The 16,849-nt window shown below is 36.3% G+C and overlaps 1 protein-coding gene across 2 annotated transcripts; it reads right to left on the bottom strand.

Moving 5' to 3' along the window:
• Positions 1–2,816: 2,816 nt before the first annotated feature.
• On the bottom strand, positions 2,817–16,234 carry LOC129264645 (POU domain, class 3, transcription factor 3-like). 2 transcript variants are annotated; one of them, XM_054902555.2, is made up of 6 exons: positions 16,129–16,214; positions 9,248–9,461; positions 8,071–8,112; positions 6,761–7,016; positions 5,747–5,934; positions 2,817–4,763 (listed from the first exon to the last, which is right to left on the bottom strand). In XM_054902555.2, the coding sequence occupies exons 2-6, from the start codon at positions 9,282–9,284 to the stop codon at positions 4,240–4,242; spliced, it is 1,047 nt and encodes a 348-aa protein (XP_054758530.2). In that variant the 5' UTR covers positions 9,285–9,461; positions 16,129–16,214; the 3' UTR covers positions 2,817–4,239. The 2 variants fall into 2 exon arrangements, with proteins under 2 accessions (XP_054758530.2, XP_063958437.1); XM_064102367.1 differs by lacking the exon at positions 9,248–9,461 and having other exon boundaries at positions 16,129–16,234.
• Between the last annotated feature and the right edge of the window lie 615 nt (positions 16,235–16,849).

Raw genomic sequence — 16,849 nt, 5'->3', positions numbered from 1 at the left:
TTCATAATGCCATGGAGGCGTAAACTTTGCCTTCTAAAATTGTATCTTCAATATCAAGATATCAATTAATATTAAGATATAATCAAATGATTAAAGTAGTAAGACATTGCACAATGCATAAAGTATTATCTCTACATGTATATTCTCTAACAGTACTTTAGATACCACAAATACTATATAAAGGACGGACAAACAGTACACAATATCCTTTAAATAAATGAAATGTAAAAGTAAACAAAATCATTTTAAATCATCATCATGAGACATAGATGACAGTCAGCAAACTCTATTAAAAAGTTGGACTATAGTTTAAGAACTACTTTGCATTTTCCAAACAGTTTTCCTATAGATAATAATATGTACATAAAAATAGAGAAATGAGGGCCCAGAAGCAATACTGTATAAACAAGAGGCTACAAGTTTAGTTCTAGGCCAATTAAGTACAACAAAGTTCAACTCAAAGTCAATTAGATGCAAGGCAACAACAATGTTGCACAGACATGAAACCTTTTCATTGTTGCCTGGCTACAAAAAATGGATTGATAAAACAACGCAAATAATTCTTGCCAAGATTTGTTAAAACAAACAAATGACATCATAAAATAGGACTCATCTGAACTTTCACCTCTATTAAAACTGAGAGCAAATAAAGGACATTTTTTTTAAAACATTAATAAGTGTTTTGACATGATGTGTTTGAATGCTGATGTATCTTATTAAACTGGATCTGAACCATCTATTCCAAATTCTCTTGGAAATACTTAAAAAGCCATAGGTCTACCAGTTGCTCTCAAATGAATAAATATTCTTTCTTTACAAACACATAAAATATAAACATACATATACATGTATATGCAAATATCTTTAAAACCTAAAACAGTACTAAAGCTGCTCCTCTATAATGTGAAAGACATGCATTAAGTTGCATACAATATATATACATATATATATATATGACAAGGTAAAATTCATATAAATTTAGTAAGATATGGTAAATATTTAGATTTAGTGAAGAAAGATCAGCCTTGATAGACAAAAAGTATTTCACCATAAACGCAAATGTAGAGCATGAAATATAATTATTGTATAAATTTCTGAGTGATTGGGATATGCTGATTATAATGAACATCAGAATGTATGTCAACTAAAATATTTTTGAATTTCCAAAATGATCAACAGTCAACTCTGCATAAATCAGTACACAATATCCTTTAAATAAATATCAAGTGAAATAATTGAAGAAGTTTAACCAAGATTTCAGACAAGCATATGCAAGACAATGTGTCATGTACATTCTGTGAGTCAAGTTTCTCCTAACACATCCAATTTCTGTGGTCTCAAGATTAACAGATTAGGCAGAGTTAGCTGTAACTCTATTTTGCAGAGAGTCATATGAACATTGCGCACAGAAAGGCATGTATGGGACTACACACAAATGATTATCCCAAATATTTAAGTGGATTTTTGTCATATTTTGAATGCAAGGGCATCTGAAAAGCCACCCTTTCAGCAGATTTATTCACTACAATATTGTTTCTAAACAACATAAAAAGAATATGATAAGAATTTTTTTTAAATTGCTTATGATTGTTTAAAACAACAATATTGGGTGACAGATTTGTTAATGAAGTTAGACATATCTTTAATGTAATTACAATAGGTGAACAATTATTTCCCAAATAAAATCATGTTTGAACTAAATATCAATGTCAAGTTTAAATTTTATTTTATTTGATCATCCCCAACTGATGAAGAATCATTTCCCATTTGTTAAATTAGAAATATTGATATTAAGACAATTTCTCTTCATTTGTCCAAAAACATCTAACTACATAAGAGAATTATCCTTATGAACGTTTGTTGACCGTTTTGCCTGAATAAAGTTTGTTTGTAACATGCTTAAATATCTAGAACACAGCAATATAAGGTTTGGCACAATTTGTATATATCTTCAACTCAACATTTTCAGCCTTTGTGATAATTTTTTTACCATTCAAACTTCATAGAAAAATAAATTTAATGTGTTTAGGTACTTTACAATTGAGAACATTATTGTTTGAAAGCAACCAAAATGAAAAGTTCAATTTTGCTATTAATAAAAAAAATACAGCTACAATTTCTATCATAATTCACATGTTGACATAATCTGCATTCCTACAAATGTTAGAGGCACAGAAAAAAAATGCAGGTTTGTGTGGTCATTTTACAGAAGAATATTTAAGGCTCGTTAAAAGGAAAACCCCCAAACCTGTTCAATTTATGAGAAAATCATATAACAGCTGTATAAAGACCTGTTGTATTGTATAGTGAAAGTAGCATAAGGACAAATCAGTAAAGTGATGTTTTACATAGAAAGCAAGTTCAGGGGTCCGTTTCATAATACCTGTTATAATAACAAATTAGAAATAACAGTTGAAAGCTACTGAAATTGACAGGTAGTACATTTGTTATAGAAATTGCGCATTTGTTACTATAACAAGTCTTTATGAAACAGAACCGTGAAGTTGATTATGCTACATTATACACCCATACTTCAAGGATTCAAGGATTTCACAGGTGCATTATAGGTCATTGGCTGCAGGCAGAGGAGAGACATAATTATATATATATATATATATATATATATATATATATATAATTTTTTTTTGCCTGCATAGGTGCGGCATCAATGCACACTGATACACATACTCTTTGCATACCTTTACCAGAAGGGACTTTGCAGATATCATGTTTATGAAAGGCCTTGTTTCAAAAGTATGATGAATATATAATATAAATATAATTATAGAGGATGCAAAAATATTTTTTTCCATTTTAGTATTGCACAAAACACATTCAAACCCAATTTTCCATATGGCTAAAATTTGTGGTTTAACTGGGGTAAATTTAACCCTATTTATTAACCCTAACTAGGCCGGGCTTTTTTGGCTGTTCTGTGGCTGGGGGGGGGGTTGATACAACCCCCCCCCTGAGATCTCGGCCGCCGATCGCGCGAGCGCCGCAAGGCTGTATGGTAAAATTTTCCAAAATAATGAGATTTTATTTTATATGAATTAATTATGCTAATTTATGCATAAATCATACTTTTTGCTCTAATTCACTAAATAAAGCTCCTAGAATGCTAATTTTTGGTAAAAATATTCTTTGTAGCATTCTTAACAATGGCAATTGAAAAAAACTTCGGTTTGGAAATCAATTTCTTATGTATTTTATTGTTTTATGAATTTCTTATGTATTTCTATGTTTTTCAACCTTTTGTTTTTCTTTGTTTTTTTCACCAGATTTATTGCACAACCTTTTTGAAGTATAATTATCCTAAAATCAATTGCTTTCAGCTTTTTAAAGTAAAAATAATCATATCTTTATGAATAAGATTAGAAAACTCAATTTGCACTGACTTTGTACACAAAATCACGTTTTGGAACAATTTTTGGTCTGACATGCACTTACAAAATGTTGCGTAATTTCGGAACCGTGTACCCGGGCATCGTAAATTTGGTCTCAAAAGATGCGCGAGACTTAAATGTATAAACTCTGCGAGTGGCGCGGTAAAAAAATTTCGCGCGGCGGAATGATCACAGAAAATGTTGAGGGGGGGTTGATTCAACCCCCCCCCCCGGCCATTTTAGGGTTAAGTCGACGGCAAATAAATGGACTCAATGCCCAGGCTTGCTTGATATCTACAACTATGATCCATTATGTCCAATTAAATGCAAACTCCTTCAAATTAACATACAATACAATTATATGACAAGAAATTTCACGTCATTAATACAAGTAAAAGTACATCTATGTAAGCTAGAGTACTGACTTCCTAGTACCTTCCTGCCTAGTATTATTTTATATGTTTTAAAGTAATAGTCTTTGGTACTAAGAGCTAAAAATTATATAAGTCCACAGGACAAATCATAATACCCTTATCAAGTTTCATAGATTTGTCAAGTGGGATAATTTGATTTGTTCATACAGTGAAACCTGATTCAGCAGCCACCCATATTGAAGGACCACCTGTCTACATAGAGCCCACAGGTATGGCTTCCCACACTCCAGTTAAAACATACATCAAACCCATCAATTTAACAAGTTACCTTGACAATTTGAATTTCAATGGAAAATAATTAAATGGACATTAGTTTTAAAATAAAAGTTATGGTTTGGTCTTTGTGCCAGGTACACAAAACAGCATAAGAATGTTGACATTTGTGCATAAAGGTTTAGATTCCCAATTATATTTACTTCTCATTCTCCGCCGAAATCTCCCCCACCAAAGTCCCCTCCGCCAAAGTCCCCTCCACCAAAGTCCCCTCCGCCAAAATCTCCTCCTCCAAAATCTCCTCCTCCTCCTCCAAAATCATCATGACCTCCGTAGCTGTCGTGACCTCCAAGATCATGGTGGTGATCGTGGTCATGGAAGTGATCGTGATCATGGAAATGATCATGGTGATGATGGTGATGACCACCGAAATGAAGGCCACCACCCCACCCATGACCGTAGTAACCACCTCCGTAGCCCCACCCCCATCCGTGGTACCCTCCTAGAAGGGAACCGGCAAGGAGCCCGGTGGCAAAACCGTCCCCGCCCCTGGAGTACTGTCGGGAGTCGTCCCTGATGACCACAGTCTGTTGCACAGGCCGCGTTGCCACTGGTCCGCCTGGTTGTGTAGGGTATGCGGGTCTCTGTTGCTGGACTGGATACGGTTGTTGGGCGGGGTATCCACCTGCCTGAGGATAGGGTGATGCAGCAACAGGTGGCGGCGGTTGACCTAGCAAGAATAAAAAAAAAATTCCTTTCATTATTTTTCACAACTTTTAGAGGTATCCTAGAAATAATCGTACTATTACAATTGATAAATCATAACAGTTAAAATTCCCTCTTGTGTTGTCACTGCTATTTGAAGTATAGATACCATGCTTGTACATGGACATTCAAATTGAACCCTAAACCAGTAATATGCCAAAGAAAGATTTACATTACATGAGCACATATGGCAAGGTGATTGATGTAACCGATTGATTTCATATCTAATTTCAAACTTTATCAAATGAAATAAATTTTCATTTCGTATCTCCCACATCAATCTTGTTTTAGGGCAAACACATCACATAATCTAGTCATGAATTGGAATAATGATAGAGACTTTAGCAGGATTTACTAAACCTTAGAATAGACTTTCAGGCCAATATGTCTGAACTCCGGTTAATCTTAACCTATGGTTTAAATATGTGGTTTATCTACTGGTAGCCAAATGAATCTCTCTGAATGTTCAGTTTTTCAGCATTATTGGCACTTAAACTTTGAAAAGCTGTCTGAAAATGAAAACTTCAATTGATTTCTTCACCGTTAAGGATGAGAAAGAGCACAATAAACATAACAAAGAGAGTGTAATTCTAAGATTTCAACAATTTTAGAAAAGACTAAAACCGTGGCAAGTGTAATCCAATACAGGTTTCTTTCAGAATATAGGCCTACAGCAGTCGCGATAAACTTTTTCTTAAGAAACATTTAAACTGTTTGTTTGACAAACAAAATTGTGACTCCATAAGCAACTTGAACCAGTGATTTCCAGCATCAAGACAAATCGACCCCCTGTTGCAAACAAACGAGTTTCAGTTGAACACAGCATTAAACAAATCAGAAGTAAATCCAAAATAAGCTGCTTCTGACTGGTTGAAGTTCAAGTTATGTTTTTTTTTTTTAGTTGCATTTTTTTTAGCAATGGACTACTGATCACACAAGATAACTTACCAGTCACATTAGGATTGAAACCATACGCAGGGGGTTGGTTTGGAGGAGGGGCTTGTGAGGGGTACGGGAGTTGACCCTGAGGTCGGGGCATCCCCCCTCCTCCCACTGGTACTCCTGGTTGCTGCTGCTGCTGTTGTTGACTAGGATGAGGGACTCCTTTAGCATGGTAAAGTACCTCCAACCACTGACTACAATATGACAAAGGAAAAACAGTTCAAGTTAAATTTCAATTCTAATCATGTGACTTGGATTTTTCATATAAATAACTTATTTACTGATAAACTGATAAACAAAAGTAATATAGTAAAATTAGGGATAAAAGTATTCAAAGCGACTGGCCAACTGAGGTTTGATTTCATTTAATTTGAATGTTTTTTTTTTTTAATAAAACAAATCTTCAGGTAAAAAAGGATACTTGAAAAATCTTATGCTGTTAACAGGTACATGACATGTCCAACTGATGAACTTAAAAATGGCAAAGTACATTTACATGTAATTGATTCAACAAATATCAGGGAGAGATTTAAAGAGCAAGAGAAAAAAACGCTATTTCAGTTGAGTTTCTCACAAGTATGAGAACAGACCTGTTCAAACTCTAGGCAGTAAGAAAACAATGTCTGACAGAAATTCTTGAATTATAACTGCTTTTGACAAGGATTTTGAGTTGGAAGATCGAGGGAGACTTCACCTTACAGATGAGTCACTTTTGTAGATTTTGATTTTTTAAGCCAAAATGACTGTTCAGCCATTTACAAAAAACAATGAACCGTGACTTAATTATATGTATTGGAGATTTTGAGCAGGGTGAACAACAATGCAGGGAATAATTTTGCTTTACAAATTTGAATAGCATTTTTTGTCATAAGAAAAAAGCTCCCACCTAAGTAATGTACAGTCCTATGTAAAAATATGCTATACAAAAGACTTCATGCATTGCAGTCTTTCAAAAATGTGAAGTGAATTGCGATGCGATACCAGGAAAATTAATACCCTGCAATGTAAACTTGAACCTACACCAAGTCTTGCTCTGTCTCTGCCAGAATGTAATAATTCTTTCCTCTTGCAGTCATGGAAAACATGAAATCTTTCCGCGATCCTGAGGGTACCGATGGTGCATCCGACCCAACCTGTGCTCCTACCCTTAGCATGGAGCATTCTGTACGGATATTGATGACCTTGTCAGGAGTATGACCGCTCCCATCTGACCAGGCCAGCTGACCGTCTTGGTAGATAGTGAAGTGTTTTCGCCTCCATCGTGTCACAAGGTTACCTTTGAAATGTTCAAATAGGGATTATTTTTTAAATATACATCAGAGTTTCCTCATCACCATTTGCCATTTTAAAGTGTTCTTCTCCAGTATATAACTAAATATTTTAGAAATTGTTAAATTTCAAGCATTTTATTTTACTCTTGATAAAACCTAAACTACAGTAATACAAAATTGTTTCTCCTAACATCAACATATCACTGATAAAAAGATTACACGAAGTAAAATTCATCACAAAAGAGGGAGACTACTCTGAAATTAATATAACCCAAATTCTCCAACTACTGACCACAGTCATTAAATCTTATACAAATTTTCAGTTCGATAAAGTGTGGAAGCACAAAAAAGTTGTAAGTTTCAAAGACTTGACTCTCGGCTTTCCCCACAGCAAGAAATCTGCTCCTAAATGGTAAGCATGAAAATTTGATAAGGTTTAAGATGTATGTGAGGACGCTGACAATTACAAAAGTCGGTGCTACTTTAATAGGGCTAGATGGAAGTTTGACTTGATAGTACCAATACTGTTAGTGACAAATCATTAAAAAAAAGCCTCTTTATTTACTATCTATTGTCCACGGCGGCCTGCATTTGCATAATGAAAAAGAAAGTAGAGGATCGGGGGTATTTGAATTCCAGTTTATCGTGACTTGGCTGTGAACCAGAATAGCCTGGTGGTTAAGTCGCTGCCCGGCAAGCAGTAGATGACAGGTTCGAATCCCACTGGTTCCAATTTTTTCTGACTTATGATTTTCATTACAGATCAAGCATGCGATCTTAAACACATAGGAGTAATGAAGAAAATTTGTTTACAAATTATAATTTCTCCTATCAAAAAGCCTCTTTATTAACGACTAAAGAGCAATTGTCATTACTCCCCCTCAAAATCAATAAAGTCAGAAATGTCTGAATGCATGTCTTCTTGGGCAGGAGTTGCAATTCAAAGCAACTCTAAAATATTATACCACAGATAAACATGCATGCTTTTAGTTACAAGTGACCTCTTGTATTTGGTACTATTTGAGTGCAAATACACAGGGCCTCTGGTTGTGTACTCACCATATTTCTTGAGGTATCCTTCTTTCAGTCTCCCTGTACCAGCTGTATACATATACAGAAAAAAATATAGAACTGTTAGGTTGGTATTAAGCACATCTTTTAAAAACAATAATGTGATTTGGGTCTCACTAATACTACATTTATAAAATTTTTTGAGGATGCACAGTAGTCCCATTGGGCAATCTAATTCATTTCAGGGGAGTGTTTCATGAAAGGACTTGTCGGACGTTTTATCCGACAAATCCTGTTTTATCCGACAGTTACCATAGTAACAGTGCCTCTCAGCCAATCAGAATCAAGGAAAGATGTCAGATCTGATATCTTGTCGGACAAAATTGTTGATGAAACGCTCCACAGAAGTAGGATAACTTAAAAAAATTGACATGCCATGTGCAAAGTAGGACACAAGAGCCAAAAAACTTAAAATTGGGATGGTGGATCAAACAGACAAAAAACCACTCAATCTTTATGAATAAGCCATGCATTAATTACAACTTTAACACACCCCCTGGGGGGTGTTTCACAAAGATTTAAGTATGACTTAGAGTTGCACTTAAATGCTGATGCGTACATGGTTTGCAATGCGTAATCTTATTGATCAATATGCATTAGTGCGCGTCCTCTTGGCAAGATCTGACCAATGCATTCATGCCTTTTATACCGTAGGCAACCAGGCATTTAAGTGTGACTTTAAGTCATACTTAATTCTTTATAAAACATCCCCCAGGTCTACTTATTTTTAGTTCATCTGCTGAACTTTGCTACATATGTTTAAAATGGAATTTCAGGGGCCTTTTTATTTCTAAAGCTTTGAGGTGAATTCAGATCATGCCTTTGTGTAATGTTTTATTTGCAGTATTTTGCACCCACATCAGATAGAAATGGTCATATGATTGCTCAACTGCCTTCTAGGAAGAGAATTCAAGATAGCTCATTGGCAGCTCAGAAAGGTAACACAATCCTTACAGGGGTGGGGGGATACCCCTAACAAATTGATCATACCTTTCTTGGCACCTTGCAAATACCATCCCTATTGAATTCTTTCTAAATTGCAAACATAATTTTTCTTTTAATGAGAGTTTGCTTTACATATGAAGCCACACTGACCACTACATTTCATAAACTACCATAAAAAAAATTCACCACCTCAAAAGATTAATGATGAAAAGATACTAACACAGAACTTTAACCGAATCTGCAGTGCTGCACATCATGCATATCACCCAATCTCCAAGACAGGCTCAAGCACATGTAGATTATTTCACGAGTGATTGCAACCTAAAGCTTTTGTGCCAGTAGATTTTGATGATTCCAGCCTTTGATGTCCGTTTTACCACAGTTGTTATTAGTATTACAAATGTTAGTATTGCACTGTCTTCCCCACTTTCAGCCTGTGAGTATTATAAAGCAAAATTAATTAATTTTTTTCAAATAATAATCTTACATACATGTAGATGTATGTAATGTTAATAAATACAGGAAGAAAAGTGAAATAACTGTTAATGTAAGAGTAGTGCAAAGAAATAAGATAAGTCCCACTCCAACAAACAAAACCAAAACTACAAACATATATGAATATGTAACAAAACTTTTGGGCTAAATGAAATGAAAATAATAATCCAACTTATAATTTTACAAAATAGATAAAATTATAGTCAATGACAAATACAGAAAGTGAAAAAAAGTGAATCCCCGGCCCTGGCAATCTTGCATACAGTATATTACAAAATATAAAGAGCAACACATGGAGTGCCTCTGGCAGTCTCGCCTGCATTACACAATTCAATATGGCAGCAGTGCTGATAAAATAATTATTCACAGGAAACACCATTCGTTTAATAATATAATACTACGTTCATTGACCCTTAAAGGACAAGTCCACCCCAACAAAGAGATGATTTGAATAAAAAGAGAAAAATCAAACAAGAATAACACTGAAAATTTCATCAAAATCGGATCTGAAATAAGTTATGACATTTTAAACTTTTTCTAAATTTCACTAAACAGTTATATGCACATCCGGGTCAGTATGCAAATAAGGGGACCGATGACATCACCCACTCACTATTTCTTTTGTATTTTATTCATATGAAATATTTGAATTTTCTCCTCATTGTCATGCGGTAAAAGTTTTATTCCTCCCTGATCACGTAGAATTTGATTGTTTTAACAGTTTGTGGTTCAAACAAGATGGACATAATTGTCAAATCCGTCAAAAATGAAATATTGTATAATTCAAACAATAAAAAAAAAAAGAAATAGTGAGTGACATCATCGACTCTCTCATTTGCATATCACTGAGTTGAGCATAGAACTGTTTCGTTAAAAAAAAAGTGACACTTTAAAATGTCATAACTTTCTTATTTTCCATCCGATTTTGATGAAGTTTTCAGCATTATTCTTGTTTGATTTTTCTCTATTTATTCAAATCAACTTTTTTCTGGGGTAGACTTGACCTTAAATGACATTTGACCTTGATCAAGTGACCTAAGAATTGTGAAGATGAGCAATGATACTTGATTACCCATGTCCACATTTCATTAACTATATCTATAAACTTTCAAATTATGATGGCACTTCAACAATTACCCCCAACAGGGTAAAAGTTTATTGACCCTAAATGACCTTTGACCTTGGTCATGTGACCTGAAACTACGGTAGAATCTTCACTAATACTTCATTACCCTTATTTCTAAGTTTCATGAACTAGGTCCATATACTTTCAAAGTTATGATGACATTTCAAAAACTTAACCTTAGGTTAAGATTTTGATTCCCCAACATGGTCTAAGTTCATTGACCCTAAATGACCTTTGACCTTGGTCATGTGACCTGAAACTGAGGAAGGATATTCAGTAATACTTATGTCCAACTTTCATGAACTACTAGTCAATATACTTTTTAAGTTATGATGCCATTTCAAAAACTTAACCTTCGGTTAAGATTTCATTGTTGACACTAAAATTTAATACGTGATTATAAATAATTAGTATAATACTACTAATTATTTATAATCACGTTAAAATTAAAGTTTAGTATTTGTGAAATGATAATTTTTATCTATAAATTGTTCTTCAAAACGGCATCGCTAATCAGATGTACATCATAATGAAGCGGTTCAAGGGTCAGGCTTTATTGTATTTGCTTTGTTGACAAACAGATCGAGGGATCTACAGGAGATCGGTCTGGTAAGAAACGTCTCATTTTTACAATTTATAGTGAAATAAATTTTATCCCTTTATACGCACTAGGCGCATCAAGGTTCACAGATAAATAAAATTCGACCCTACAAATCGATTTCACCCTCTAACTATCGATTTCCTAGGAAAATCCATCTTTGTTTACATGTGTCTCTTATACATATATGGCCGGCGGTTCAAGACTCCATGATGAAGAAGTATATGTCAAAATATTTAAAAAAACATCATCATGGAGTCCTCAAGATTATATTCTTTAAGATGCAGAATAACTATGTTAGTTAAAATGGAAACTCTAAGTTTTAGCAGTCGTTGACAACCATCTTTTATGATTTTCCCTAACCAATATAGTTACTTGTCTGTTAGAGAAAGTAATCATCATGATGAACAGGAATTCACTTTACTTGTTAATTCTTTCAACTACGTTTTTCAGTTGTTTTATTAGATGAGTAGAGACACAAAGACGGGAATCTTTATTTTGTCATGAGTCTCTAAACTTCAAGGCAGTTGACTGTCTTGAAAAGAGCATTATAAACAAATATCAACAAGTAAAGCAAGGCATTGCGATCAAGGTTGTTACACGAAGTAGGCGTTCATTATCAGTCCTTAAAGAGGTGAAATCTCACTCCTTACTTTACATCACTCTACTACTTTTATCATTATCATCGGATGTGGAGCTAAATCCGGGCCCTTACCAACCCAAGTATCCTTGCCAAATCTGTCACAAGGGAGTGACATGGGCTCAGAGAGGTGTTGCCTGCGATGTTTGTGATCATTGGTTCCACGTCAGTTGTATGCACATGTCAACCCCAGTCTACATCGCTCTCAATGGAGGCAATGCTACATGGGAATGTACCAACTGCGGTATGCCACAGTTTTCTTCCAGTCTTTTCTCATCGTCTAGGAGTATTGATTTATCAAATTCATTCTCAAGTCTTGACCATTCATCACTCAGCAATGCTAGCGATTTACAATCAAGCATTGTACCAGGCAACATCGGATCTCCATTGATAAGCTCTTCTCCAAGACGGTCTTTAAATCATTGGAGAAATCGTAACAACATACCCAATCCCTCGAGTATTAAAGTTCTTACCATCAACTTCCAAAGTTTGAAGAACAAGAAGGAGGAATTGAATGCCCTCATCGATTGTGAGAAACCTGATGTTATTATTGGAACAGAGACCAGGCTGAACAGTACAATTTTTAGTTCAGAGTTCTTCCCACCCTTCTTTGATGTTATCAGGAAAGACCGACAAGATGGCTACGGGGAGTGTTATTAGCAATAAGAAATGATCTAATATACAAACAGATCCTGAAAGACGAGGATGTAGAGCAAGTGTTCATTAAGGTTCATATTGGTCAGAAAAAAGATGTTGTGATTGGATCTCTTTATCGACCCCCAAACAGCGACCATCACTACTTGGATGAAATGTGTTCCTCAATCGAATCACTGTGTAGAGAAGAGAGGAAAACTGTTATCTGGATTGGAAGGGACTTTAATCTGCCTGGCATAGACTGGTCTTTACAGACAGTTTGTGGTAATAGGAATCCTGCTCAAATTAACAACAGGTTCTTGGATATGGTTCAAAATTGTACTCTCCAACAGATGGTATTATTCAAGACTAGAGGGGTCAATACCCTTGATCTTTTTCTCACCAATCGTCCATCCTTTGTTACGAAGTGTTCACCTCTTCCAGGCTTAGGGGATCATGACATTGTCCTGACAGTGTCCGACATATCTGTCCGAAGAAAAAAACCGGTGAGGCGTAAGATTCATCTTTGGAAGAAGGCCAGTCTAGATGAAATGAAGAAGCGAGGAAAACTTTTCCAGCAAGAGTTCCTTGGGAAGTACCCTTCAACGGCAGACTCTGTTTCTGATATGTGGTATGACATCAAGACATCATTGTTAAATATCCTTGATCAGTGTGTACCCTCCAAAATGTCTTCGACCAGATACAGCCAACCTTGGATTAACTCAAATATCAAGAGGTTGTCAAGAAGGAAGAAACGGAGTTACAAGAAAGCGAGAATGACAAAGAACAACCATGATTTTTTGCGATACAAGCAACTCCAAAAAGAGTGCAAGCAGGCTTGTAAAGTAGCATACAGTGACTACATTACCAACATTGTCAGCCCAGAATGCTCCTCAAATCCAAAAATATTTCGGAGTTTCATCAACAGCAAGAAGTGCGACAACAATGGTGTCTCCACTTCATTTTCTCCAAACAACGGAATGGTGTCTGACAGTTCTACTAAAGCTAGTCTTCTCAATAAACAATTTTCTTCAGTTTTCAATGGAAACGAAGACATCACCAGCATACCACAGAAAGGTCCCAGTCCTTACAAGAGTATGGAACCCATTGATGTGTCACCAGCAGGGGTTTACAAGCTCCTACACGATTTGAACCCACACAAAGCTTCTGGACCTGACATGATTCCAGCGCGGCTCTTGAAAGAACTTGCACTTGAGTTAACACCAATCTTTGTTCACTTCTATCAGGCGTCCCTTAATCAAGGTACCATTCCTGAAGATTGGAAGAAAGGAAAAATTGTCCCAGTCTTTAAGAAGGGTGATAGATCGCTGCAAGAGAACTACAGACCTGTATCACTCACTTCGATAGTATGTAAAACCTTAGAACATATTGTGTGTAGCAGCATCATGAAACACCTGGACTTGCATCATACACTATCTGATGCCCAACATGGCTTCCGGAAAAGGAGATCCTGTGTAACACAGTTAGTTAAATTTGTTGATGATCTTGCTTCAACAATCGACAGGAGAGGACAAACTGATGTAATCTTGTTGGATTTTTCCAAGGCGTTTGACAAAGTTCTACATCAAAGACTGCTGTACAAGGTTGGATACTATGGTATAAGGGATGAAGTACATCTTTGGCTTGCTGACTTTTCGTCTCAACGCAGTCAACGAGTTGTTATTGATGGAGCAACATCAGAACCAGCAACTGTCCTCTCAGGAGTACCGCAGGGGAGTGTCGTCGGTCCTTTGCTCTTTCTCCTGTACATAAATGACTTGCCAGAGTATGTGACCAATGGCTCTTCAGTTCGTCTTTTTGCTGACGACTGTGCCCTATACCATCCCATCAGTTCACGAGAAGACGCCGAAGATCTGCAGCATGATCTTGATGCTCTGCAGCAATGGGAGAGGGACTGGGGTATGACATTCCATCCCGGAAAGTGCCAGGTTTTACACATTACAAGGAAGAAAATTTTTCCACACAACAGGTACTTCATCCACGGCCAAGGTCTGGAAGAAAAAGGTAATGCCAAATACCTCGGCATAACCTTTAGCAATAATCTAAGTTGGAACGCCCATGTAGACTCCATTACCAAGAAAGCAAATAATACCAGATGTTTTCTGCAAAGAAATCTCACAAGCTGTCCAAGAAACACTAAGGTCATTTGTTACAAGATGCTCCTGAGGCCAATAATGGAGTATGCATCTGAGATCTGGGACCCATTCACACAGTCAAAAATCAGAAATCTGGAAATGATACAACACAGGTACGCACGCTATGTTTGTCACAACTACCGAACTACAAGCAGCATTTCTGCTATGCTTCGACAACTACAGTGGCAAACCCTTCAAGAGCGTAGGGCCCAAGCCAAGACTCTACTAATGTATCGCATCATTAATAATCTTGTAGACGTCAAGCAACAACTGAAACACTCATCCTTCAAATCCCGAGGTCATTCTCAAAAACTCATGATTCCATTTGCAAATACGGAATGTTACAAAAATTCCTTCTTTCCTGCCACTGGCACTGCCAGGTTATGGAATTCCCTACCTCAGGACGTCGTAGACAGCACCTCAGCAAACATATTCAAGAGTGAGGTGCAACATGTCAGACTATGTTAGTCTGCATTTGTTTGTAAATATGTAAATATTATATATATGTTGGCTTTTTTTTACCACAACTTCAACGGTGGATACTCAGCACTCAGCATTCAAGTCCACAATACAGTACGACAATACACCACAGGTGGTATGTACTTATATAGGAAGAAGAAGAAGACTATATGTAGCCCCCAGTAGAAAATTGAAAAAAAGGAAATAGATACCACATCAATTTGCCTAAAATACTGGTATGGGCATATCAATGCCAAATGCCAATTTCTATTCCGTTTTCTTGAAAAAGGACCTAGACAATAAAGTTGATGATTCTTCTTCTTCAGGTTACATCTGCCTCCTTCAGGGTTGAACATTTTTGCAGATAGATCTAGTTAGATTCTTGCAAGTTGCAGATGGTCAGATTTCAAGATGATGGAGTAAAGAGTAAAATTATGCTTAGAATACAACCCAACACTAAAGATTTCTTGCAATTGATGTAAGCCTAGCGGACTCTGTGATATTTTATTATAAAAATGTCATCACAGTCCCCACACAGTCCTTATTAATTTATTATCAAATTTATCATTATCAATATTCAATAATTATTACAAATGTTAATAATTACTTGCCGATTTCTCATTCTCACAGTCACAGTTGACAATCAAAGCTGCATTGCATTCTTAAAGTACATCCTTCGTTTTATTTTAAATCAATGTCAATAATGAGTTAAAAATTAGAGATGGCATATTGGCATGTCCCCGCGAGTCTCCACAATGCACCACCACGATCTTGAGCTCCGCCGCCGCGGCTTCCCACCAGAAACCCATTAGTTTAAAAACCAAGGCGAGGCGGCCCGGCCCGGTAGTAAATTGGTCTGGCCTGGGCCTGGAGAAAAAAGCCAAATCATAACAAGCATACATGTAAAAAGAATTCATTTCGTATCATGTGTAGTCTTGAAATCTTCAACTTAATGCCTAACAGTTATGCATGCTATGACTCTCTTTATATTTACCCATTTATCTGCAGTTAATCAGTCTTTGAATCACTCGGCTTCACCACCTTGCTGACAACAGCGTAGGCATGGCACGGCGTTCGTGTTGTTTGTTTACCGGGGGTACGGTATACGTACGGTACATTCAACGAACTTATCTTTGCTTCCGATCCTAGATCCTCAGTTCATTCAGATCCGGAGGGCCGATTTTATAATATGCTAGCGACAGGTGAATGCGGGGTCACCCATTTTTCGACCGACTGATATTAATTATTTTTAGGGTGAAAAGGGGTGAAAAGAGATGCATTTTCAAACACAGCTCTGTCCTATATGGGGCAACTATATAATCCCGGCTATAATCAAGAGCAAATCGGAGCGTTGTTTTTTTTTTTTTTTTTTTTTTTTTTTTGGGGGGGGGGGGCTTTTGGGACTGAACCCCCCAGGCGACCACAAAGAAACAATAGATATATATTATGTTGGTCGATCATATTGCGTATAGTTTTCCATTCATGTTGTCAAGTGCTCTAAAATTAAAGTTTTTACTACTCAAATTTGAAAATTTTCTCGCTCGCGGTCGCTAAACGCTCCCTTGCAACGGATAGCATCTTAATGCAGAATATACATTTATGCTCTCTTGAAGTGCGAGTATAAGAAAATCTCATGTCCCCAGAAGCCCCCCCCCCTATTACTAGACTATTAAAACTTATAGTCTAGTAATCCCCTCATTGATTTTTAATTCTGC

Source organism: Lytechinus pictus, chromosome 7 (genome assembly GCF_037042905.1).
Source record: "Lytechinus pictus isolate F3 Inbred chromosome 7, Lp3.0, whole genome shotgun sequence".
NCBI lineage: Eukaryota > Metazoa > Echinodermata > Echinoidea > Temnopleuroida > Toxopneustidae > Lytechinus > Lytechinus pictus.
The sequence above is the reverse complement of the archived record's forward strand: the minus strand, read 5'-3'. Positions and strand labels throughout refer to the sequence as shown.